The sequence below is a fragment of the Anoplopoma fimbria genome, chromosome 19 (assembly GCF_027596085.1).
Source record: "Anoplopoma fimbria isolate UVic2021 breed Golden Eagle Sablefish chromosome 19, Afim_UVic_2022, whole genome shotgun sequence".
In the NCBI taxonomy this organism is placed as follows: Eukaryota; Metazoa; Chordata; class Actinopteri; order Perciformes; family Anoplopomatidae; genus Anoplopoma; species Anoplopoma fimbria.
In genome coordinates this window covers 7459430-7487043 of record NC_072467.1, presented here as the reverse complement: position 1 = coordinate 7487043, position 27614 = coordinate 7459430, and the positions used below count along the sequence as shown (strand labels likewise).

At 40.6% G+C, this 27614-nt stretch overlaps 1 protein-coding gene across 1 annotated transcript in view; it reads left to right on the top strand.

The window, feature by feature from the left end:
- Positions 1-27614, top strand: part of b4galnt4a (beta-1,4-N-acetyl-galactosaminyl transferase 4a) — a 123114-nt gene that overhangs the window by 78065 nt on the left and 17435 nt on the right. The window contains 4 exon segments of the mRNA XM_054620402.1: positions 294-384; positions 1579-1679; positions 11226-11293; positions 24958-25036. Of these exon segments, the coding sequence (XP_054476377.1) occupies positions 294-384; positions 1579-1679; positions 11226-11293; positions 24958-25036 (339 nt within the window).

Below are 27614 nucleotides of genomic sequence, written 5' to 3'. Positions count from 1 at the left end.
AACCAAAACATAGCGGCATTGTTTTTTTTTTTTTTCATTTGGCTTGGCTCTTCAAAATGCTTCAAATGGTAGAGAAAACTCAGATTTTCATAAATTGCACCAACAATTTGGCAAAATCCATGATATTCTGCATTTTAAAGCTGATTTAATTTTTATCAGCAAGCGCTGCAAAATCATACGGCCCCTTACTGATTAAACTAAACTAACGAACTTCATTGAATTTGATGTATTATTACATTAATCCAACAACTGCTTCATCTATAATCTGAATTTATGTCTGTTTCTCTCTGCAGACCAGAACCACACTGAAGAAGCTGGCAGTGGCTCCCAAGTGGAAGAACTATGGCCTGAGAATATTTGGCTTCCTTCACCCTTACAGAGATGGTAACTAGCTCTTCTTATTAGCGACTCCCCCCTCTGAGGCTGAGGGCCTTGGAGCATGTGTCCTTTACCAGAGTAGACAATTACCACAGCCCTCTCCATCCAAGCTCTTGAGAGCCACTAATATAGTGAATATTCACATATTTTCTTGAGCTGAATGCCAGAGATCTCACAGCTAAATCTCATTGCAGGACCCTCATAGACATACTCTAGAGTCCCGTTGCTATAGGAACTGAGAACGCCTGACCACCCAAGTGCCCTTACACAAATTTCCCAATATGAAGTAATTAATTAGATTACTGTTCATTTCAGTCTCTTATGTAGCATTTGCTGGTGTTATGGCTCTCTCCCACTGATGGCTCAAAGTTCATACTATATTCAGGATTCTGACAAGCACTCTAACAAGTACCCTTCACCTCACACTGCCAGACGCAACCTTTTACATGCTACTGTGGGTTGATTGAGTGTTAAATAGCTTGAGTTAGCAGCATAGAAATGCTTGGAGGTTATCCAGATTAGAGACTATTATAAACTGGTCATGACCTGCACCCAATCCATACGACATTAGTGCAGTGGCTCTTTTATCATTCTAATTTATTCAGACATTTCATATGTCAATTATACTTATATATCACCAGGTAACGTTTGCCTTTCGTATGTAGTTTGAAACGTGTCTCTTTGGAGAATTCCTTCACACTGTAATAGAGTATTGATTTTCAAAGTCCAGTGACATGAACTGTTTAATATTTCTCACAACAACAAAAAAAGTGTCACAGGCAACAGCAGAGGGGAAATTAGCTTAATGTTACTATTGATAGTTTTGCCTGAAAAAAATTTGACATCTTGTGCAGAATCCTTAAGTATCCTGATGATCTGCTATAATACTTCATAGATCATCGTAATTTGTCTACTATACTGGCTGCCCACTTAGATCTGTGCGCAAATGATCATTCACTTAGTTGCACCATATGGATTAAAAATTCAGTAACTGACTGTAAGACTTTTGATATCACTCTGGCCAAATGTGTCATCTCTGACCACTGCAGTCTTGGCATACATTTTTTGTTGCATTTTTAAACCTAAGAATCTATTACATGGGGCCATGCCCTATCCGATTACACTCAGATTATACTTATCTGGGATCATGCATGTCTTCTTCCGCCAACGCAAACTTTGATCATGTTTTTTCCCCTCCAGGTGATTTCCAGTTCTCGGTATCGTCTGATGATAACTCTGAGTTCTGGCTGAGTCCTGATGAGAGTCCTATCAATGCCAGACTGCTGGTCTATGTAGGACAGGTAAGCTTCAAGCTGTGCTGCATTTTTGCATACTATCTGAACGACAGAGAGTCACTCCACTAAAAATCAAGGTTCCAACTATTTTATGCTTTGTAATTCTCAGCAAATTCACATTTCAAGTACATGTTTCCAAATACAGTCCCCTGGCTTTGACAAATATTGCTTAGCAACAAGCTTTTACAGCAGGAAGAAACTAAATCACCTGGGGCCTAAGTCGTTTTGAACACTCCTCAATGTCATGACTTAAATAGCAAAAAAACCTTTAAATAAAATATACCTCTGGGAAAGCACAATATGTGAAGGGAATTCAAACCGTAACTTTATTATTTGATCTGTTATTTAGGCAAAGAGTGACTCTCAGCTCTTAATGGCATCTAATAGTATCCCTTCCTTTTATTCACAATCACGTATACATCGACAGATTGGATATTGGGAATTTTCTTTAGGTATTAATGGGATTGTAAGGTTCAAAAGCTATTAGACTAATACTACTGTTATCTGACATCCATGCTGAGACAGTTGCCTTTAATAGCTCAAGCTTACAGCAATGGGTGGGACACTGAGCAGTTTGACCCTGTTTGTCTTTAGTAATCACCCGCTCACCTCATGTCACCACCCTAACACTCAGACTATCACTCACCTCCAGCACGCAGCTCAGAATACAGGAGACTCAAATCCTTCTTTAGAACATCCTGTGAAAAATCGTTGACTTTTTCATCTATCTTTGAAGTACCCTCTGCCTGCAATCAAATAGAAGTCAGGCTGTGCTTCTACTGCCTTCACTAAAACAGTCTTCTTGTGAAACCTTCTCAAATTTTTAAGAGGGAAAGGATGCATGACGTTGAACAGTGTTTGAACTGCACCGTATGAACGCTCCGTGAAAATATGTGTTAAGAGTAAGTGTTAAGAATCCGTCTACGGAGCTATCTGTATTCCGACAGGATGTGTGATGTCACCAGATTCCGTGGCAGCTGAGATTAATTAGCTGGCGGCGAATATTGATGTGACATTTAGCTGTGGAGAAATATCATCTAGGTAATGGCAGAGGAGCAATGTTATGGCCAGAGATCACTCATTCTGCCACTGACTGACAGACAGGCCTCGCTGCCCCTCTGTCTTTAGAGACACTTTGTGCTTCACAGATAGAATTCTAACTCTTCGTTCTGTTCCTCGTTATGTGACCCGTCTGTCTGCATGAGTTTGAGCAGGAAAAAAGAGAAGAATTGGGACCTACTTTAATAAGTTAGTGTTTCATATACAAACTATACTCATGTCCTGGTACATCACAGGTTATATGCCCAAATTGGATAATGCAGTGCTTTGCTAATCTGAAAAGCAGGCTTACTGTCAAGCCTGCTTTGAAGACCTTTAGCTCTAAAGAGGTCTAAAACTTTTCTTCCCACTCACTCACAGCTGTTAATGAAAATGATATAATTACACTTCAATTACAATCATATCTGTGTTAAATTATTGGATTAAATATATAATAATTAAAGGGAAAATGTGCCCTTTTCTGGATATCCAATCAGTGTACATGTAGTAGATTGAAGTATTAAATTGTTTTGTGCATGCTAGACTGAGTTTGCAGCTGCAAAATGTGTTGTTCTCATTTGAGGCAACAGTGACATACTTGGATGCAAGGAAGAACTTACAGGCTGCTTTTCTGGCTTATTATTTCTAGTCTCCACCTCTGGGTAGCCAGGGAGCGTGTATGTTCTAGTTGCCGCTCAAAGCAGAACTTCCTTAACCTGCTGTTATATCAATTGTGTAAATGTCTATTTGCGAGTACTGTAAACTAGCTCCGTTTCCAAAAGCAAAAATGGCATCCCAAAATATGAGTGCGGAGGATGGTATGGACGAGGATACATTTTACCTTGTTTTGGCTCACTGGGATATTCAGCCGTATTCAGCCAAAGAAATGCTTCAGAAAGGGGCGGAGGCTGCGGCTGCATTAGCCGTGCAAGAGGACACATATGGCCGACAGGGATGCTGGGCATTAAAAGCTTGCACGCAAGGCATCCTGGTAAATGTAGGAACTCCTGTCACAGCTCTGCTAGCAGGTCTCCTCAGCTTTGTTGGTCAATATAGGAATTTATTGCATAAATTGCCTTCATGTACCATCAGCCCTGAATGGACATCCACAGATAAGTTGGTCTTTCTTTATATATCTTTTAAAAGTCAGTTATTGTTTGGTGTGACTGGTCACTGGTTCATTAGGTGTTTTGTGTTTTGGCAGCTGCTGGAGTTACTCCAAGAAGTCAAGGAGATAGTATTTATATGTTATAAGCCATGAGTCAAATTGGAAAATTTGCTGGGTGTACGCCAATGTCAGTGTCTGATGAGTTAAAGTTTATTATCTTTGCTCAAACTAATTTCTGCTATTCCTGCTTTATTCATAACCTGACTCACTGCTCTTAAAATACATATTATATTGTGATGGATTTTTACTTAATGTCAGTGGTCACAGCAGGGCCATCCTCAGTCGTTTACTGGCTATATATGGAATGTGCAGCCATGAGACATTTGGCCGTGATAGGGCGAGAAGCAGGGTGCTGAAGTGTGTCCGTGTGGTTTCCGTGGAGACCCCCGTCAGCATTTCGTGGCTAACTTTCGAATGTGATTGATATCTCCGGATTCCTCCCAGGACTTCCTAATGAAAAGATGACGTCATCTACAGAGGTCAATTTCTGTCTTTCTCACACACACAAAAACACACATTTATGCAGACATAGAACAGTTCCCTATAGAGGCCCTTTCAGTCTGGGGGTCATGCAGTTACTTTCAAACGCTTCCTTCTGCACAGGCCCAGAAAGACATAACTGACCTTGTGTTATGGTTGGTTCCTCATCTCGTCCTCCCTCACATGTACCAGCTTGCTGTGGTCAGTGGAGGAGAGAGAAGTATGGTTTCTCATAAGAAAACTATCTGCGCGCATACAAATTTACTCAATAAGAGTGGGGATCACCAATTATCTCGATGGGATGATTGGTGATCATTAATCATATTTTTTTGCCCTCAGCCAATCTGTAACAAGATTTTCCTTCAATCAGAATGGGCGACAGCTCCCGCAGAGGCTTTCTGGCTCTTTGTCACCCTGTCATGTCTCACTGGGACACTTGAATAGGAAGAAGCCACCGTTAATATTAATAGTAGAGCCTGTGCTTTTCCTGCTATAAAAAAAATCTAAAATGTCCGGTTCTGGTGTTTTACAGATTCTTTATTGCCAGGTGACAATATCTGTCTAAAAATAATAAATAACACATTTTGGATTGAAAACCATGACAAGCGTATAATGGGTTTCATTCATTGTTGAAGTTCCAAGTTGAAGTTTCCTACTAATCCATTTGGAAAGAAAGAATAAACAAACAGGGTGGGAAATGGATGCCCCCCGAGATTAGATTTTTAAACCTGCATGAGATAGGCAATCCATCACAGACAGCAGGATGTCCATGTCTGCTTTTATTCTTCTTCCAGTTACATTAGTGTTTGCAGAATGTTTGATTCAAACTACTCTAACAGCTGTATAACCAGCCATTGATAATGTAACTTTGACAACAATAAAAACAGACATGATGATAATTGTGATGGATTACCAGACTCAAGCCAGTTTGAAGTATCTTCAGATTGATGTTACACCAGACTAAAATAAATGAAAATCTGTGTCTGCCTCAAGGGAGGGAAAAAAACATTCAAAATCCACATCTCATTCTCATGGACTTGTCTCATAAACCATGTAAACATGATTCCACATAAGACAAGTGCACCCAGAGGTCACAAGCAGTGTAGTTCAAAGATGATTCATCAAGTTTCTCTATATCATAAAGTAGCAGTTTTAGAGAAAATTACAAAGAACTATGTGCAGTAGATCTTTATATCTGTGTGTAACAGTTAATAGATGTCTCCTCTCAATAAACTACACACTGTGTACGTAACACACCACTAATAAATATGTCCTGTGAATTCCAAGAGCTTGCATTCGACACTAATATTTCTTGGATGCTCGGCAAGTGTGAAGTTGATCAAATGAATGATTGCAGATAAATAGAAAGGCAGCTATATATAGAAACATACAGACAGAGACTCTTTCCATTTGAGTTAGATATAATCATTTTTCATCTGATTGGCTTTCTGTTTAGCCTCCAATGTGTAAAAATGGGCCATTATTATTTATTTATATTTCTTTTAAAGGAGCTGTGTGTAAGACTTAGTGGCATCTAGTGGTGAGGTTGCAAATTGCACCTAACTGAATCCCCTCAGGTCACCCCTCCCTTTTCAAGCGCGTCAGGGAAACTACAGTGGCCATCGGGTAGCGTTAAAACAGTGTCCCTTGCTAATGCCTGTATTACCCGCTGGCAGAGTTTTTGAAGAGGTCCTGCTTCATAAGTAGATATGAACGGCTTATAGTAAGCTAACAAAAACACAACCATTCTTAGATTCAGGTAATGAAAACATAGTTCTGAATATTATATTCCATTTCTGCTAATAATCCTCCTTAATCCTACACACTGCTGTGGAATAATTGCACTTTCAGTTAATTAAATGAGTTTTTACTTATATAAGCAAGAAATCTATAGATGCACCTAAACATAAATAATGGGTTTGTTCAATTCGGGTTTATGAGTGAGCCACCATGTACAATGCCAGGGTCATGTCATGGACACAGCTAAATGGATTGTGGCCATTATTCTAAAAAGAAGAACGCCACCACTTTTCTCTAATGAATTTTATCTAAATGTCAGGTTTCTTCATGAATTAATGCATGAAAGCAACTAGAAACAGTAAGCAGGCCTAGCCTCTCACACAAAACTTTGGAGTCCAAGTTCAATTTAAAAACAGACACAGAAGACGAGACATAATAAGAGAAAGAAAACACTCTGAAGTTATAGCACAGGTCAGCCGTTTCTCTATTACTTCTCTCTTCACATATGGAAAGAAAAAAAGAGGGTATCGAAAAGAAGTTGATCGAGAGGGAAGTTATGTCTCCATAGTTCCATTAAACACTCATATTTCTTAGATTTCTTGACCCTGTGTTGTGTTTCATTCTTCAGTGTTTCAGGGCCAGTGGCCATCTGAAATTAGTTTTCGCGAGGTACCTGCATATGTGGGTGAGCTTCACACAGAGACACAGTGTGTGTGTCTGTGTGTGTGTCTGTGTGAGGGAGGTTAAGTTAGAGCGAGGTTGGTGTGTGTCTGGGTTGTTTGTCTGCTTTAAGTTTGAGGAATTTGGTCCCCAAGTTCCCTGCCTTATTTCTCTGAGGAGACTTCTGAAGTAGAAAAACAAAATAAGACAATATGTCAGTGAGGGGGTGTGTTTTAAGATGTGATATGTGTGTGTGTGTGTGTGTGTGTGTGTGTGTGTGTGTGTGTGTGTGTGTGTGTGTGTGTGTGTGTGTGTGTGTGTGTGTGTGTGTGTGTGTGTGTGTTTGTGTTTGTGTTTGTGTGCGCGTGTGCGTTGCCCTTCATGACTCCCTGGCGGCTTGCCTTCTGATTTACCTCCCGCCTACTCTGGTGAGGAGTTTGTGCTCTCAATAAGCAATGACTCATCGTTCAGCGAGAAATCATGTCTGTGTGCACGTGTGTGTGTGAGTGTGTGTTTCTCATGTCTATACGGTATGTGCATGAGTACCTTGGAGAACATCTGCCACTTTCATGGTAAAGCTGAGGTGCTGCATGTATTTTGTCCTTGTGCCATTGTTCACGTACAGCTGATTAACCATCTGACGAGCAAGAAAGGAGAAATACAACCTTTAATTTTGGTGTAAATAGTGTGAAGATACATGTTTTTTTAAATTCTCAATTTACAGCTTTTTGTCAAAGGAATCTGGAGCATCTACAACCCTGTGGAAGGAGATTTTGACATTGAACAGATTACATATTCACCTGAAGGAAATGGATAGGCATACTATAAATGTTTATGAGCTACTTTATGAATTCAGAACCTTCTAATACATCATATGCAGTATATTGCACTGGGAAAAGGTTTTGCATGAATAACAAAAAACAATTGTATGTACCAATATGAATGAGGGAGTCGGGCTTCAAAAGTTAAACGATTTTAAAAATAGCTTGTGTTAGGCAATGTATACGTTGAAAGTCTCAGTCCACTTACATTTTATTGCTCAGAAGTATATTTTATTGATCCATCTCAACATGACATTTACCTTCAACTCTTAAAACGTGGTGAGATCATTTCAGTTTTCCCATCTTCTCCTGAATTTTCATTTGCTTTGGAAACAAATTAAATGATCATGTTTTTCTGCCTGTACATAGATTTTGTTTTCACTTATTTCAAAATATATATATATGAGATAGACTTACTGTATTTAGAATCAGCAATAGATAACACGACTTGCCAAGATTCATATTTTGCATTGTTGCTTCTGTTGTTTGATCAGTCTCTTTTTCATCCGAACAACACCTCTTTCCTGAGAAAACAATTCACTCACAGGGAGAATATAAACATGCAAGTACAGTGACTACAGAGACATTTTCTACAGTATTGTATTGCAAGTTTCCCATTTATATTCAGTGCAAAGTTTTAAGTCGCAGCTCCTTTTTTCTCTGCTTCCTCTGCTTTCTTACTTCATTCAGCTATGATTTGTCAAAGTTATTTAACTTTCACAGAAGGTTGGCTGCTTCTCTTAAGAATCCAAAAGCACTTCACTGTGATACAGAGTTTATTTTAATGATGATTCTTTGGAAGGAGACTAACTTAAATGAGATTCTGCTGCACTTCTTGCTGAAGTTTTCCCTGTCGTAAATCAGGACAAGCTGAGCAAAATGTAATGAAAACTCAAAGCATTCTAAAAGTTAGATAAGTGTCAGTTATCATTTATGTATGTAGAAAACAAAAAAGTTTCAGTACATGCTTAAAACAACTTGCACACATGCATTGTGAAGCACAAGCATATTTAAAAATAAAAAGGAATGTAATATAACTGATGCAGATAATTATTAAGATCAGTTTTAACAGGCAGTAGTTTTGTGTATTGATAGGTATATATAATTGCATTCTTAGCTGACTGGTCTCTTTGGCTCTCCTATACATCAGTATAGTCCGGGCGGCAACCTCCGGTTCTGAAAGGTGTAGCCAATGCAGAAGTGCCTTAAACTTACTGTCAATCAGGGGACGACTTTTCTGGTTGCAAAAATACTTCTGATTGTATAGAAGTTTATGAGAAAATGACTCTAATACTGACTTGATTTACTACTCATGTTTTCAGTAAAAAATGAGTTTATAGTCTCAATTGCTAGTTTCAAGTCTTCTTCAATACAGCATGATGTCCATATTATAATTTATGGTCCCATTTAGAGGAAATGGACAATAAAGCATGATATACTTTCGGGCAGGCTACCATTTGATTGACAGGTCACTACGGCTACCAGAGTTGTCACTCCTCCGCAGTCCAAATATGGTCACTTCTGTTCACTGGTTGCAAAAAAACAAGATGGCGACAGCCAAAATGACAAACTAGAGGCTTCAAAACAGCAGTCCACAAACCAGTGGGGGATATGACAACTACGTCAACTTTTTACCATACATTCTATGGTCTGTTCACAGGTGCTGTACAGTACTTCTGCCCACGTGAAAAAAAAATGCATTAAGCCTGCATAAAGTCTGAGAATTTGCCTCAGGTCATGTCAAGGTGGTGGGTATCCATCCATCCATCTTCCATAACCGCTTATCCAGTTAAGGGTCGCGGGGGTGGAGCCGATCCCAGCTGTCAATGGGCGAAGGCAGGGTACACCCTGGACAGGTCGCCAGCCTATCACAGGGCTGACATATAGAGACAGACAACCACTCACGCTCACATTCACACCTACGGGCAATTTAAGTCTTCAATGAACCTAAGCTGCATGTCTTTGGACTGTGGGAGGAAGCTGGAGAACCCGGAGAGAACCCACGCTGACACAGGGAGAACATGCAAACTCCACACAGAAGGTTGTCTGGCCCGGGAATTGAACCCGGGCCCCTCTTGCTGTGAGGCGAGTGCTCCACTGTGCAGCCCTAAGGTTGGGTATGAATATTCAATTTTAAAAAGCTTAACAGACTTTCTCATCTATGCTTGAGCCTGGTGGCTAATGTAACACAGCCAAATATCCTATATAGAATAATCACAATGTTACAGGTGCAATGCTAAATCAGTGGAGTTCTCTTTTTACACTGTCTGATGTCAGAAAGTCTGATGCACACTGTTGTCGACAAACTTTTTTATATGAAATTAACAACGTCAGTGCTTATTTAAAAACAACCTAAGACCACATCAGCACCACATCATTTATGAGTGAACATGCTCTCCATTCCACTCTCCAACATCTTTCAACTTTACATAACTATTTCAGAAAAATCAACACAGGTGGATTTGCTGCAATTCTTTGAATAAATGTGTATTGATTTAAAAGAAAAGTTTCCGTCTTATATTTAAATTTTGTAAATTACCTTAGTGAGCTTAATCTGCTACCTAAGTCATGTTTTCATTTGAATATTCTCTCCCAGTGATTTAACTTCCAGTAATCTTCCTGTGCTGGAGGGGGTATATGTGAGGAAACTGTTGCCGTGGAAATGTACTACAGCAGCAGCACGCTGTGGGCTTGGGAGTGAAGGCACAGTAGTGCACATTGTGTCCTCCTCTCCTGCCAACTGCTTCACAGAGACTCTCAGAGGCTTTAGCGCAGCCAGGGGCCTGGTTGGTTTTCGGGCCAACATCACTGCCTGTTTTTTAAGGTTTTCGTCCCGTAGTGGCTCTCTTCTCGGGCCAGCAATCACGTTCGGTAGTGCAACTTTTTCATGTGTGTGTGTCATTGTCTTGTAGGTTTGCGTAACTATGTGTGAAACATTGTGGTACCCAGAGTGAGGATCAGCAGCTATTTACAAGCTGAAAGGCTCTTGTGATGTGTTGACACCACGCGCCACCATGTTTTCTGACCAGCTTCAAGCCTAGAAGTGTGGCCAGCACAAACAATGAATAGCATGCCCACTATGATCTTAGCCTTATTCTTTCATTATGGATCAGCAGCACCAGGGGCCCTAATTAGTCGCGTTGGCTTGCTGAGAAAATGAATGGGCACGGATTCGACCTCAGGGCTGAAACCGGAGCCCCAAGCGTCCCGATGAGCCGGCTTCTTAGACTAAGTATTGGCAGGAAATGACTCTTTCTGATTTTCTGTCTGTTTATAGCCATTAGCTGTTTGCTCACATTGCCTATCAGAACGAGCCTCCTGATTTACTCTCCCTATTGCTTCAGGGCATATTATTTTGTTTTCCAATTTGCTCTTCATTTGCTGTGATATCATAACCAGGGATCCTACCTATTAACAGACAGGATCCTGCCAAAATAGTTATTTTCAGTGCCTTAAAATCATAAAGTTCAGGTTTTTATTTCACAAAGTTGATTTCCAAAATGGATTTTTTCAGTATGAATACTCTGCGGTTTCAAACTGTGCTTCTTTATTTCTTATGCTGCTCATATTCCCTACCCTGTCACGTGCGCGCTCTCTGTCTCTCACGCTCGCTCTGATCTGTGTCTCCTTTCTTGTGTGTTTCAGCTGGGTACAGAGTGGACCGCTCCAGGCGAGTTCAGCAAGTTCAGGTCCCAGTCCTCCAAGTCTGTGCAGTAAGTACCTGTGACAACCCCGCACGTTTTTTAACAGCTCAGTTAATTCACTCTCAAGCCGGCACAGAGCCCAAACAGGAGGCCACGTTAGCATCTACCAGCACGCTTGACAAATACACACCACCACCGGAGCTCCTCTTAGGACTGGTCTTGTGGTTGTTACCGGTAAAGTGTCTCTCTAACTGTTGAGAGGCAGTTTGTACCGATCATGCCCGGTGTAGAGTCACTTCATGTCGGTCTACAGCCTCTTTTATAACATAATTGCTTCAGAGGGCTTTTACTGCTCACATGCAGGAGGAAATCGATGGCTCAAGTGTTCACTGGACACAGCAGGTGGTGTGTCTCTTCTGTCGGCAGGTGTGTACTTCCATATATGTATGAATTAACCTTTCTGGAGTAGTCTCATCGGGTGTCAGAGTGTTGAGGATCAGTTGAAAGGCCTCTCCATCTAAATGTAATATGAGAATGTATTAAACTATCAGCTTTCCTCAGATTCCCCACATCTCTCTCCCTAACTGCTGGGAGCTGCTTGCATAAAAGCACCCTTTAATATTAACGCTGATCTGCAGTCAGTTCCCCTCTACAGTCATTGTTAAGTTGATATTATTATGCAGCATGAGAAGAACTCCTAAAGAATGGTGCTCCTATTCCCTTGGGTTCCTACATTTGCCTGATTGGATGAAGATGTAGAGTGCTGACTTAAATGATTTACAGACACACACACACACACACACACACACACACACACACACACACACACACACACACACACACACACACACACACACACACACACACACATACACACACTCTGCCACTGTTTTTTTAGTGAGACAAGTTCAACCAGTCAAAACAGCTTTCTGGAGCTTGTTGATATGGTTTATATCAATTTGCTAATATTAAGGAGATATTTTATATGGATGTCCAATCTGTATTCAAGGTAAATGTAGTAAAAATGGCAGTGCCTGTGTATCCCAGGATGCATTGCACGCAAGCTTTTAACACTCAAGGTCCCTGGCGGACAGATGTATCGTCTTGTACGGCTAATGGAGCTGTAGCTTTGGCCTCTCTCTGCTGCATTACTTTATCTGTGTACTATGGCTCAAATAAATATGTCTGACAATCCAAGTCATGACAAAAATTGTCGGAAATTTAGCTAGTTTGCAATACAAGCGAAGATAACAGGGATGTTTTGATTTGTTTATACTTTATTTACACAATGGATATTTAAGTTTAGGAAGATTTGTTTTTGAGTGGCATCTAGAGCATGCAAGCCCCGTTGCTACCCAGATCTGGAGACGAGAAATTCAAGCTGAAAAAAACTGTAGTTCTTCCTGGCATTAAACTACATAACTGTTGCGTTGAATGAAAACGCTGGATTCAGAAAGAACAACACATTTTGCAGCTACAAACTGCAAATTAATTTGTAGAACAATAACATAATGTGATCATAGTATCATGATACAATTCTGGTTAAAGTAGATGAATGATACTACTGAGCACAACCCAATCAGAAAGCCATTTCACACAAGCAGGACAAAAGCCCCAAACTAGATGATGAAATATACATTACAATGTCTAATGAGTCATAGAAATAGTGAAAAGGTTTGCAAGCTTAATTGCTCATGAAGCAGGTTGCAATGCAGTGGTAGTAGCAGCATTAATGGACCTCTTTAGTTGGTGACAGTAGGTGTAAATTTTGTGCTTTGGAAAAACAGCTGATGATCTGAGTGGCACTAATGACTTTGTGATCCTGACTGAACTTATGAGTAATATACATGACCTACATTTGTGGAATAAAAGAGTGATTGAAGTACTAACTGTAAGGCCCAAGTTGCTAGTAGTTATGACCATTTGTCTTACGTTTGCTACAGGTCTTTTTACAAAAGAGTTTTAAAATAATATTAACTAAATAGATGCACAATTGTAAGAAAAAGTCATGCTTCAAATTAAATCTTATTTTAAGAACGTGTTACTTGTAGAGTTTTACCCATACATTAAAATGAAATGTTGATGTGCAAGATTTTACGTCAATATAGTGGTTGACACAAGGAAAACTGCAAGTCCAATCTATAAAAAACAAATGTGATGGAAGACATTCAGTGAGAGTGTCTTATGGCATACAATTTATTCTTTGTTTATTTGACGCTCCGATGTCTCATCATGTGTCAAGGTCTCATCATAACTGTTTATGTATCATTCTGAGAGGGATTATTAATGTTCATAAAACCACAAAAAAAGTCAATGCTCTTTAAAAAACATGCTTATATTGAACATTCTGCCTCCCTTTTGAAATATGAATTGGCACACACACACAACACATAATATCATTAATGAAAATCCATCAATGCCAGAAGGGACTGAACACAGACAAGGACCTGTTGGCGGGTATGTGTGTTTGTCTGTGCGTAGGATTAACTCGGCCTGGTTAGCACAGAAGGCACACCAGACTACAAGGGAGCACAGAGAGATGACAAAAGATTGAGTAGAAGAAGAAGAAAGATGATGAGGAGGAGGAAGCTGAAAGTTTTTTGCTGTTTTCTCCTCCTGTCTGACAAGCGTCTTGCGTTCTCCAACAATAACAAGAACAAAGCAACCAAGTGTGGAGACAGAATATGGCAGGAACATTAAATACACTGTTCAGTGGAGGAATTACTAAAAATACTGTACTGAAGTTCAATTTTAATGTACTTGTATTTAATTGAGTATTTCCGATACTCTATACCTCTACTCTACTACACTTCAGATGCCAATATTGTACTTTTTACTCAATTACATTTAATTCCTAGTTACTTTGCAGATTTTAATTAATGATAATCAGAAAATACATGATGATGATTATGCTTCATTATCATACGTTAAGATAGAGACTTCATTGATCCACTGGGGTAAATTCACAAGCTACCTGGCAGCATATATAGTAATTAAAATTAACCTTTATCAGCTGCAACATTAAAGTCATTAATGCATCCATAATCATATTCAAATAAAATAATGTTAAAACTTTATGCAGAACTTTTACCTGTAATACAGTATTTTTACACTGTGGTATTGCTACTTTTGCTTATATTAAAGTTTTAAATACTTCCTCCACCACTAGAATGTTTGTGTGTGTGTGCGTGAGTGTGCGTTTTATGGCTTTATGTAAGTATTTTGCATCTGTATAGAAACTGCAGGGTAGCTTCCCACAGTTTGGCCATGCTGTTAGTAATAAAATTGCCCACTCGAGGAGAACTGTTGCAGAGAACATGCCTCAGCTGTGTGCTCTCAACCCCACTGAGATCTGATACAACAGTGATATGTATCACTCTACACACACACAAACACTCACCAATTGTTGCTCGCTACCTTCTGTCAAATTCTTATATATCTTCTATTTTCTACCCTGATGTGTAAAATGCTTCATGATTCCACCGTCATTTCATAAAAGTCTAGGTTAAGATAATTAGGCTAAATCTTGTTAGATGTTTCTGTGTGGGCGTGCGTGAGAGAACATGTTTTTTTTAGCATGCAAGCAAATACATACGTCTGTGCATTTCTTTGTGGAATACCGTGACATTTGAAATTTCCTCTCTACATCTGGTAACTTTATTGAAACATCCTGCAGCAAAGGCAGTTTATTTTTCATCCGCATGTTCCCTCTGCAGCACTGTGCGACATCCATCCCTCACACACCATTACACTCAACCTGTTTATAGCAAAGCTGATATGCTCCTGAGCGTGGCAAATTGTGCGTGCAGCAGGATTAATCGCCGTGCATTCATAAAAAGGGATTCTTCAAATTAGATGGGATAGAATTGAAATGAGCAAATTAGCAGGGCAGAACAGAACAAGATGTAATTTTCTAAAAGATGAAAAAAACTATGTGTACAGCAATAATAATCAGTCATTAGACAGAATTGATCACCTGGTAATTTAAAACGTTTGGAAACCTGATGAAATAAATAAATAATTGAACCAAACAAATTTGCTGTTTCTAGTGTATTACAGTCAATTGTGTAGATGGAGGCCACTGTGAAAATTATTAGTCATTACATACGAGGCTACGGCTAATTAATGGCGACGTGATCCTCTTGTGCAATTTGTTATTATAAGAGTAAGTTCAGGGCCATTTGGGTCTATTTACAGACTCCATTCTACCACAAAGCTGCAATTTAAAACAGCTTTCACAATTTATGTGCCGCTGTTCCTAGTTATTATCATATTGAGCCCAGAACATAGAGATATGGGACAAAAGTAAAGTAAAAAATGGAGCATAAAAGAATGGAGTTGAATGGTGCCGAGCAGAACAACAACCAAACACAGAGCAGTCTTCCGAAATGTGATTGAACAGAAAGAGAGCAGAACGAAACATAACAGACACTCCCACTTTAGCAAGGCTGTTTTTTGTTTTTTTGTTTCTTTTCTCGCGCTTTGTACTCTGGTTACTTATACGTCTCGGTTCATTGGAGCTGTACAGCCGACTGTCGTAGAGCTGAGTGAACAATGACTAATGGCTGCTGCAGGGTTGAATCATATTGTCAGGGAATATTGTTGTTGAGGGGTTCACTTGAAACACCTCTCTCGCCTGTTGGAGGTCTCCACACAATGCACTCAAATGCTACTGAAACCACACACACACACACACATAAATATATCCATATATACACACAAATTATATCACATTTTACCCATCAGCCCCTCAGTCTATCTCTGTCTCTCCCACTCACTTTTCATGGCCTTCTTTTCTAACGCCATTATGGCATTTACATTTGGGGAGGAAATTTAAAGTTGTAAAAGGAGCTGAGGCGGAAAGGCTTTCAGAAGTGTACATATGCTGTAGTGCAAACAACACGCAGTGGATACCCATGCTGTTGAAAAACTGACAGAAATGGTACCCCACCAGTGGGGTGTGGTCCAGCTCTACCGCGGTGTGTGAAAGTTTGTCCTATGGTGGCAATTTAAATAGACGGGAGGGACAGGAAAGTAGGATCAGTACACCTGTTTGAGAGATCTGGTAGCCATCAACACCGGCTGGCTATGGCCACCTGGAGGCAATGACTCACTCTATTTAGTGTGTGTGTGTGTGTGTGTGTGTGTGTGTGTGTGTGTGTGTGTGTGTGTGTGTGTGTGTGTGTGTGTGTGTGTGTGTGTGTGTGTGTGTGTGTGTGTGTGTGTGTGTGTGTGTGTGTGTGTGTGTGTGAGGTAGTTGTGCCTGCGTTCAAATCCTGAAGTTTGCTGAATAAAACTTGAGGATGACTTGAGGATAAATATTGAGGATAAAACCCTTTCTATCTTTTGGGGCTCAATGTCACTGAAATTGATCCATGTTTTTTATGATTTATACTATCATATCATCAAATGAAATGTATTAACAACCATCAAAACAACTACTTGTATCCCCAGTGACTTGCTTATTTTGGATTAGTGACAATGATTGGTTGATTGACCCAATTTTGATAATCGATTAATCGTCTACCTATTTTAAGTGCAAATACAAAACATTTGCTGCCCAGCTTGTTAGATGATAGGGTTGCTGCTATTTTCTGTTATTAGACATGGAACATGAATTAATTGGAAATGAAAACAATTGTTGGTTGGACAACATTTTGAAAAACAAGCCTTAAACTAGATGCTGGGATCACACTAACCGCGATGCCAGGTCTCCAGGACCACATTTTTCCAAGATGACGAACACACAGATTCACAAGGTGAAACCAATACTCAAACTAGACCGAATCAAAGTAAGAAGTTCCAAAACACTTCTTCTTTTTGATAGCACCTACAACCTGACGTTAAAAATAATACCCGTGCCAAGTTGAAAGTGTCCCTTTTTGTTTGTCTGACTGTTTGTCTCCACCTCTGCTAACACCCGTGAACTGATAGTTTGGCAGTGCCTGCTAGGTGCTGTCACAACAGCTTGATGAGTGACAGTGAAGTAGTCCGATGAGGAACCCAGATAACCCCGTCAACACTTCCTCCTCTATCTGAGCCTCGGCTGTATAGACATCTGCGGGGAGATTGACATTTGCGAAAATTCTATAAACTGAACTGTGCTGAGTTGCATACTGAGCTAAATCTGACACCGCGGCTTACGTCAAGTATTTCAGAACCTTTTGAGCAGCTCAGACTGGGACGTGATTGACAGTACGAAGATTAGAAGGAATACTGTTTAAAGAGATATCGGACCTTAATGAGCGCTGGCTGAATATCGTCAGCAAGGCGAGAATAAGGTGAGAGTTCAAAACTATGCCATAAGGCAAAAAAGAGAAAGTCAATTTAATGATATCTGCATGTAAGCATTCAACTGTATGGGCTTCTGTGGATAAGGTTCCAAACATGGGTGTAATGGTCTGTCAGGATTTTCACCTTCAAGTTTAAGGATTGAAATTCAAAATGGCTGCTGCTGACCTTTGACAGTGATGTAGTGAGGAGGTGAAATCAGAAGATGATTCCAAGGTAATCTGGGATGCCAAAACTGGCATTTTGAAGGAGCAGCTGGAAATGACATTTAGGCCAGATCCTCCACAGACACGTGGGCGTTGATGTGTGTTCTTCCTCTTTTATGTGCACGTGTTTGTGTGTGCCTTCTTACTTTTGAGGCCTTTTCTTGCTTCTCTTAACATTCTCCCCTTTTTTCCTTCTCATCTTTCTTTCCTTTTTTCATTCTTGTGCTTTTAACACACTGAGAACACTCCTTATTTTCTATAAGCATGACATAAAAGAAAACCTCCAAAGGCCGATAATAGTTGGAAGGCAAGAGTTAACTGTTGCTTTTCCCGTCAACAATGAAGGAAATCCAAGTGGAGAATGACCAGCTATTTCACTATGGGATCTCTCAGTATCTATAATTGAATCATTTAAGCACTGCTGGCTGTTAGCTGGCGTGGACACTCAAGCACTTAGAGAGAGGAAAGTATAGTACTTGTGCTCATGGCATCTTAGGAATACGGATTGAGCGATGTCTAGCTGAATATTGCACCTGTACTGTCTCATATTTATGTATATATTAATAGACATGTGAGTGAACTTCTTTATGTTTCTGTCTTTGTGTGCACATTGATTGTGTTTAAGTGCGAATACCAACCTTAATGCCAACATCTCTCCGCTCAAGGTAATTGGTTGCTACACCATAGCGGTTGAATTAGACTGAAGCTGTTTGCTAGCAAGTTGAAATGACTTCTCTGTCCCACTTTCTTCCCTCAGGCCCTTACTCTGCCATCTGTTTCTATGAATGATGGGAGCCTGCTGAGGCACAAATCTATGTTTGAGTGTGTGCGTCCCCGTGTGTTCATGTGTGTCTAGGCTTATGTTTAATCAGAATGTCTTTGAGGGGTAGAGAGTTCGGATTGGCAGTAATGCATGAGTACCACCGAACGGTAACACAGGGCTGCTTCTGGCCAAACGTGATTAGAGACAGTAATGATGACGGAGGGTCAGCTCAGCCTGAGGATACCAAGGAATTACATTCTGAGCAGCTGCGGAACGGATATTAAAGCTGTTTGGAAAGTGACTTAGTGAATATCAAGGAAGTATCCAGATATCATTAGAAGAGATCAGTAGTTAGGCACAAATGCAGACATGTCATGGACACATAACCATGCACTCATGTTTAGACACACACACACACACACCTACTCATATACTTATCTAGAGAGAAATTGAAAAAGAATAGGCTAGCATTACTCTATATTTTTCTCCTCTTCACCAAACCCCATGTAAAGATCAAAACATGGATGCTTAAAGGTGTAAGAACGCTCCAACCAAAGTTATTGTCCCGAGTCTGAACCCCCAAATCTTTTCAGGTTAGGTGCCTCCCTCAATTTCTGTAACTTTTCCAAAGCCAACAATGTGACATTCATGCCCACTTTATGATTTGCAAGGTGTGCATAGGTGAGGAAGTAGCAGGGTTTGAACTTCTTTCTAAAGCTCTTATTTTTTATCTAATTCTGTCAGTGTCATTGATGCAACCGAGTGGAAAACTATAAATGCCTTCCAGGAATAACTGTCCGAAAGTGTGCAACGTTATCGCCACATTTAAACAGTCTCGTCTTTTCACCCTGCCTTCAAGTGGCGGTTGGAAACAGCTGTAAACCCTCTTGTCTTTGAACAAAGTAATGAATGGGCTTGGGGCTACACACACTCATCACTACTGAAGACATAAATCTTAAAGAAAAAGATTGGTCACAAACTTATAGTGTCTTTAAAAAAAAGGCCCAGTCATTGCTTTAAACAACTGGGAACTGTGATTTTGAGCATACTCAAATAAAAATATATGGTTTATTTACACTTGCGAGTGTTTATGGCACCAATGTGTGCTGTGTGTCGGATTGGCCTGAAATAAACTACAGTTCCCATGTTTATCGTAATGAAGGAACATTCCAGCCATTGCAGCAGTGTGGCTTATTGATGTGTGTTTTAGACATTGGAGCTCTGTGGCGAAGAGAAGAATAGGCTTCATCAGGCTTTTAATACACAGATAATACTCTAGTACCTACTTTAGTATGATACGTGAGTTGGATCAAATCATTGTTGGTTTTGCTAATGGCTGTTTAATTGTGTACCTCCTACTATCTGACTCATGTACATGTCTCTTGTCCATTAATTATTTGACCTTGATGAAATGTAATACTAGTAATTGCACTTTGCTGCAATGAAAAGAGCATATGCTTCTCAGTGTGGCACAAATACACAAACCCCAGGAGAGCAAGGCATTGCTAGACACAAAAAAAAAAATGTTTCGCTTTCATTTCTTCACATATCCACACATTTAGGCCAGTAGCAGAGGAGAGGGAGTGCTAATACAAAATCAAAGTGAGTAAGTGGTGAAGTGGAGGCGTAGAGAAGAAAAAGCATTGAAGAAGATAATGCTGTAACGTTATATTAGATAATTACATATGGGAAAATTGGAAGCAGTAGATAGCGGAGAAGGGAAGCGTCGGATGGAAGCAACGGACAAGATAGAGGAGAAAAGAGGGAGGAGGGAGGAGACTGGGAAAGAGCAGGGGATGAAGGAGAGCAGAGGGGGGACGAAGCGAAGGGAGGGTGACAGGAGAAAGAGGATTTATTGAGGCTGCAGGGAAGAGCAGCGTGATAGCCCTCTGATGGATTAGAGGAATGCATGAGAAATGGAGTGAGGAGCGAAGAGCGCGCAAGGGGAGAAAAAGTGAAGTTTGTGCGTCTCCTTGGGGCAGCTCTAAACACTGGTATCATTAATGTAGTTGAGAGGAGAGCACTAGCCGAGCACAGTCTTTTATTTAAAGGCCACCTGTGGGTATTGGAGAGGGAGAAATCTGGCAGGAGAGAGAGAGAAGGGGTGACAGTCAGATAGCATAAATGAGAAATTGAGTGCGAAAAAAGGAGAGGAGATACTGGAAAAGTAGAATCAGGAAATTGCTGTAGCTGCCGGGGCAGATAGATGAGATGAAGGGAAAGCAAAAGAAAGAGGACTGGTATTTACCAATGGCAGAAAGTATACTGTTTCCATTTCCACTTCAGCTGTGCGCACTAGAAACCAGGTTAGCTACACAGAGGGTGTGTGTGTGTGTGTGTGTGTGTGTGTGTGTGTGTGTGTGTGTGTGTGTGTGTGTGTGTGTGTGTGTGTGTGTGTGTGTGTGTGTGTGTGTGTGTGTGTGTGTTCAATCTGTCTGTCGGTCCTCAGGATGTTGTGCACCCAGGCTTTTGTATACTTCTTTAGACAAACCCACAGTACAACCATTTTCTTTGAGATACCCGTGAAAGGAGTTTGTCTCTCAGCAGGAAACAAAACTAAAAAAAAAAAAAAAAACTCTATGCCAAATAAATATTTCATACTTTGGATGATCCTCTCTGAATATTGCTTCACTCCAACAGTCCCGTCTTGTGTTATCCAGCCCAGTCGGAGCTCTTTTGTCAGGCCTCTATCCGTTCAGCCCATTGAAGGGAAACTGGAAACAAAGACTCCAATTAGTCAGGCAATTAGACTCTTGTTTTGTGTCCTCTACTCATCCTCTGAGTCACACGCTAATAGCTATTCTTTCCTTTTCCATCTTTCATTTGCCCTTCACTTGCTCTTTTATGTTGTTGGGTTTTTCTTCTGGCGTGGCATTCTGTATGAAATCACGTCTCAGTGATATTCATTGTAATGTATTTTTCCTTTTAAGATACAGAAAGCTTCTATGATTCCCTCTATGTTTTTGCTCTTCATTGCTTTCTATCGCTCCTCCTTCCTCTTCACCTCTCTCAACCGTAGCACGCCTCGTCATCCATCACAGGAAGACAGGTGTGACCAGTGCACCTACATACACATAGACTCATGCAACACCTCTATTCTTCATCTCCAGTCTTTCAGTTTAGTATAATACTTTTGCAGAGAGATTTAGAAAAAGTATTTCTATAATTTTTCTGTCAAATTCACTTTTTCTTTTTTCTTCTCTGACTATATTTTTATTTGGACCCTCATGATGAATTTCCGTCTTTTAATTTCCCAAAGGATATTTCTGTCTCATTCACGCCCAATTAAAAACAAGACACAGATACTAAGAAATTACACAAGTTTAAAAAGGAATTAACTTTAAGTAGACAACTGCTGACAAGGAATCAATAAATATCTCACCTTCACAGAGAAACTAAATTACATGACCCAAAAATTTAATTGCTTCTGAATTGGCATATAAATGACTTAAAATCACAAAGAGAGTATAAAAAGGGTGTAGCTAGCACAAAAGATAGATACCTGTGTGAATATGACTTAATGCTCTGCTGTCTACATCTGTTTAGCCCTTTATTAACCCATTAACACAGCCTGTTCAAGGCGGGAATGCTGCGCCCTCATTCCACCTCGAAGTTCTGTATAAACACTGAATGAAGGGGGGGGTTATCTCTGCTTCGCCACTAATCTAGGTTGTTATGTGATTTGATCTTTTGTTTGTCTCCATCCTGCTCCGCTACTGTTTAGAGGCCAACTATTTGCGGCTTGTGTGTGTGTGTGTGTGTGTGTGTGTGTGTGTGTGTGTGTGTGTGTGTGTGTGTGTGTGTGTGTGTGTGTGTGTGTGTGTGTGTGTGTGTGTGTGTGCGCACACACACACACACACACACACGCATTGGGCGCATTGTCTTATCTGGATCTTGCATCAGGTAAACAGGTTTCTATTGGCTGAGCTGCTGAGGTTCAGGCTCTTTGTGTGTGTTGTGTGTATTTTAAGGTTTCTGAGAGTGGAAAGGGGAGAGAAGGAGTGCCCGGTAGGTTGACGTACGATAATGTGTTTTCTGTGTATATCTGTACAAATGTTATTCATCTGAAGTGTCCCTCTTGTCTGTGTTTGTGTATCAGCCTGACTCTGAAACACTGTGGCGGCAGACTGCATCCTCTCAGCTCTGACATTAGATTATCCCCCAGATGGAGTCAGATTATGGGCTGAAACCGACTAATGAAGGGTCAGGAAATGTAGCAATATCCCTAAAACCCATCTACAGTCGTCTGCTCAGGGGCAGGAACTCAATAAACTAAGGCTGACAAAAAATATAATTTTGAGTTCAGGATGTAAAAAGACATGCCAACTTGAAATTGAATTTGCTATAATAGAGACAGTGAGATTAATGCCAGTTGTTGCAAACCAGTTCTGTTCTTTCTGACATTAATATTCTAATGTTAAAATTACTTTATATTTCACTCTAGACAAAATCCTACCCTCAGTTCTCTGGTTAAGATGATTACTCAATTCCCCCACATAATCATTGTGTTCATTAAAGTTGTATCTGATCTAATCTAATCTAATGACACTTTTGGCTGTGTTTTGTCTGAGGGGATTGCAAAGTAACATGTTATTTTCTTTTTCCTAAAAGTGTGGCCTAGCATAAAGTCTGGCATGGCGTCATGTTTGAATCACATGGGAAAGGGCAAGTTGGGTGCCAGGAGCCGAAAGAGGCACTTAGATTCGCTGAGTGCCGTTTCAGCAGCTGCACAGAGAGACGTTCCCTATTCATGAGAGTGACCTTAGCACACTGTCACTGCTCTCCTGCACCTGCAATGATTTATTGGTTACAGAACGCTGGGCAGCCGGATGATACGGTGGCGTTTGTGCATAGAGCAACACGCAACCATCCCCCCTCTGAGCCTTTGTCCTTCCCTTTCAACTCGGTCATCCACATCAGGAACAAAAACACACACACACACACACAGCCACTAAGTCTACACTCTACCTGTGTTTTGCCAATCTATGTAGTGAAACTCCAGGCATTTATGTCTGATAGTGCTGAAACAATCAGTTGGTCATTTATAAGCGGAAATGCTTAAAAAACATCGCTGGCTCTGGCTTCTTAATGTGACGATTTTTCTGTGTCTCTCTTGAGTTTTGAAAAGTTAGTTAGGCAAAACATGCAACTTTAAAACGTCACCTTGGGCTCTGGGAATTTGTTAAATAGGCATTTGTTACTTTTGTCATTTTATAGACTTAAAGATTTCATCTTTTTTAGCTTGTGAACATGCACATTACTCGAGAACAAGGGCAACCTCATGCAGCAGAAGTTTCTCTATTTAGTTGCTTGTCATTGTTTCATGTTATCTCCTGTTTTCTTTGGGGCTATTTTCAATTCAGAACACAGAGAAAATGAGATTTTAGTTTGTTTCAGGAGACAAACCAGAGACAGGAAAAAGAAACCAGGCCATCACAGAGAGAGAAAAAGGAAACAGAAACAAAGACAGAAAAATGAGCAGCAAAACAGAGCAAGCCATCGCATATCATATGGAAACTCCATAAAAATGGGGCCAAATGACTTCAAAGTTCAGAGTACCAAATGTTTTACAAATCACCAGGATGTGGCAAACAGAATCAACATGACCTTCTGTATAGGAATTAGATTTTCCAAGATGCAGTGCCGTTATATCCATAAAACAATAGCTTTTCTATGCTTTTAAGGCACAGTAGTATATGTATACATGCAAAATATAATATTATGCACTGCCCTGTGTTTGGAGAGCTAATGATGTGAGGAGTAGTGTTGTGTGTCGCTCATTCAGCAGCAGATGCTGGTCCAATATCTGTTTTTGATAAGAAAATTGTCTCTTGGTGTGTTTGTGTGTGTGTGTGTGTGTGTGTGTGTGTGTGTGTGTGTGTGTGTGTGTGTGTGTGTGTGTGTGTGTGTGTGTGTGTGTGTGTGTGTGTGTGTGTGTGTGTTTCATCATTCCATGGAATAACATGTGCAGTAAAACTTCAAATCAGATATTTACTCAGTCTAAGCAGGAGATCCAGAAAAAAATACTGGAGCTGCTGTAAGTGTAAAAAAATGTTGATTTATGTGAAGCATCGATTTTCTCCCTCGCCGTCTCAGAGGGAGTGTTTTATTCTGGACCTGAGGCTGATGATATCCTGGCTCACAGCCGTCTCTTTGCCATCTTGCCTGTAGCACAGATTTATACCCTCGGCTGATTAACCTGTCTGTTCTCAGGTCCAGTTGCTATATGTTTTTATTACTATTCTGTGCTGTTAAAGTCAAACTGTTTACCTTACTTCACTGCAGTCTCATTAAAACCTGTAATAGCTTTAGTTCTTGGTGACCCAAAGTTGCTCACAGTTATATTTCTGGTGAGTCTCCACACATAACAAAGGTGGAACAAGCTGCAGTGGCTTATTATAGAAGATAGATTCTTTTTTTTCTTTTTTTTCATCAGTGTCAAATATCTAACAATAGCTCTCTCTCCCCCTCAGCCTAATCTCGTCCAGACGATACTACTTTGAGATCCTCCACAAGCAGGATGACAAGGGCTCGGATCACGTAGAGGTTGGGGTAAGTGGACCCATCTAATCACATGAGCTCACTTCCTCTAATCTACCTCTCTGTCAACATGTCTTTTCCCTCCCAGTCATCTCATTCTAGCTTACTCTCAACATGTGAAAATGCTTCCACCTGTTTTCGGGAAGCTTTGACCTTTTGAAAGGACAATTTACATTTAGTTTTCACTTGAAACCTTTGTTAAACAGAGTCAGAGTGGTGTTTGGTGACAAATATAAGGAATGTGTTTGAAGCGGAAAGATCTCCTCTTCCTCCTTTGCTGTACATTGCTTTGCATTGTCTGCCTTTTCCCCTGGTCTCATCTGATCAAAAGTGAATGCCATGAATGACCTTGTTGTCACGTTAGCTTCCCCTACAAAAGGGAACAACTATTTTTCAATTCCTCCGACTGTCATCACTTTCCTCCTCCATCTCACTCTCCCACTGTGCTTCTCATTGTTTTGTTTTTTTTCCTCTCTCTGTATCTTCGCTCTGTACTTTTTGTTCTTCTCCTCTAACTTTCTGTTTTCCCTCCCGTTCGCTTCTGACTCTCCACTGCACCATTTCTCTCTCAGTAGTGGTGTTCTGTACCTCAGGCAAGGCTCAGAGATGAGTGCGGCTTAATTTCGAGATGAAGTTTCAAACGAGAGCCCACACGCCTTGTGTGAGTGTGAACTTTGAGTGGGAGGGTAGATGGAAAAAAGAGATCACTGGTGTGTGTGTGTGTGTGTGTGTGTGTGTGTGTGTGTGTGTGTGTGTGTGTGTGTGTGTGTGTGTGTGTGTGTGTGTGTGTGGTGGTGTGTGAATCTCTTAACAAGCCCCGGGTTATTGCCATCATGGTGACCATTATCATCAGCAGAGCTGGAGTAGCTCTCTTCTTTCACAAAACTTCAGTGTCATCTTCGCACCCTGATGGTTAATGATTTTTTACTTCTTTCTCAGTAAATCTTTATTCCTTGCAAACTCTGTGTGATGGCCCCTGGCTACTCTCCTCTACCATATTTCTGTCTTCCTATTAGCTCTTGTTAGTTTCTTCCTTGGTCTTTAATTCTAAACTGTCATATTTTTGTTTTCTTTTTTTCCCACAAGCCTCTCCTTAACCTTGGCCAGTTCCCAGCACTGCTGTGCTCTTTTCTGTGTTTCTCCTGTGTCTCAAGAGACCTTCAGTCTACTCGGTGTTGTTCAGCCTAGTGGGTGCTTCTGAATGCCATTTCCAAGAGAGGAGTTGACAGTGTGATTTGAGGAGCACCATGCTGAAATCTGATAGCTATGTGGTGCCATGAGAATCACACTTGAACCCGATGAGATGTAGGCGGAGAACTGTGTATGTGTGAGAGCGAGAGAATGAGAGAGGGAGGCATGCATCTACTTTACAGTCATGCCATATTGACACTTGGGCCTCCAGTCTGGCTCGGTAATGGTGAATCTGGCAAACTCAGCCGAGAACTACCTATGGCAGAGTTTTAATAAAGGCTGTATGAAATGTACTGTTGGTGGCAGGTCTCCCAAGTAATATTCTGTTGCTGTGGGATGCTGTGGGTCGTTGGTGTGGGTGTGTTATGAATATTCAGCTGATGATGTGCAAGTGTGACTAATAAATTACGGCCTGTGACAGCCACATCCCAGTGGCAAATAAATTGAACTTTACTTGGAGAGCCTCTGTATAGGACAAACAAACTGAGTTGGTGAGATGTTTATGTTACTGTGATTTTGTCCTTGATGCTGGACTGGTGAATCTTACTGGTTAATCTGGTGCCAGTGGGAAGGGAGGGATCCTGGGGCTAGATGGTGTGAATCTCAGTAGGTGTTAGGCCAGTAGTAGGTTTCATTCCCAACCTGTCAAACCCTGCTGCTTGGTCAGTGGTCAGTATTAGATGGTAGAGCAACCGACGAAGTATAAAGAGCGAGAAAATGCGCTCAGGGCAGGGAACTTTTGTACTTTGCTAATGCCAGTTTCCGAATAAGTGTACTTATTTAACCCCAACCAGGATATTTTAGGATCTAAGTCTAACCAAGTACTTTTGTTGACTAAGTAAACCTAAAACCTAAACAAACCTACCTTGGAAATGTATTTTGAAAAGAGGCCGCATAAATGTACGAATGGAAACTGTATGTTTAATGTGCACACAGAAGTTTATTTTAAAAAGACGCTGTGCATGTAACGAGCAAATACAGACACACAGTCTCCAAGTCCAAAATGACGCTAGAGGGATACAGTTTGAAGTATAGAGCCACTGACCAAGCTGCTATATTTGACGAGTTGGCAGTAAATCGTGTTTGTTAGGACCACGTTAAGACCAAAAAGGCAAGCTCCTCATTCATTTCAATGAGACGACTGCATGGGCTAGGTTGAGTCTTGATACAAAAGTCTCTGACAAAGTAACATGCAGGATACTCTGACAAAAGCTGGCTCAACTTTTGCCACAACATAGCATGTCATCTGGCAAATACAAGCACACATGTTCCTTTAGTAGCATAACAGCGCTCATTGGAATGTTAATGGTGTAATTCTGAGTGGAACTGCAGAGTAGGCAATTATTCACAGTGAGTTTGTCAGTGCAGTTGACCCCTATCACAAAGCATAAAGAGTAGT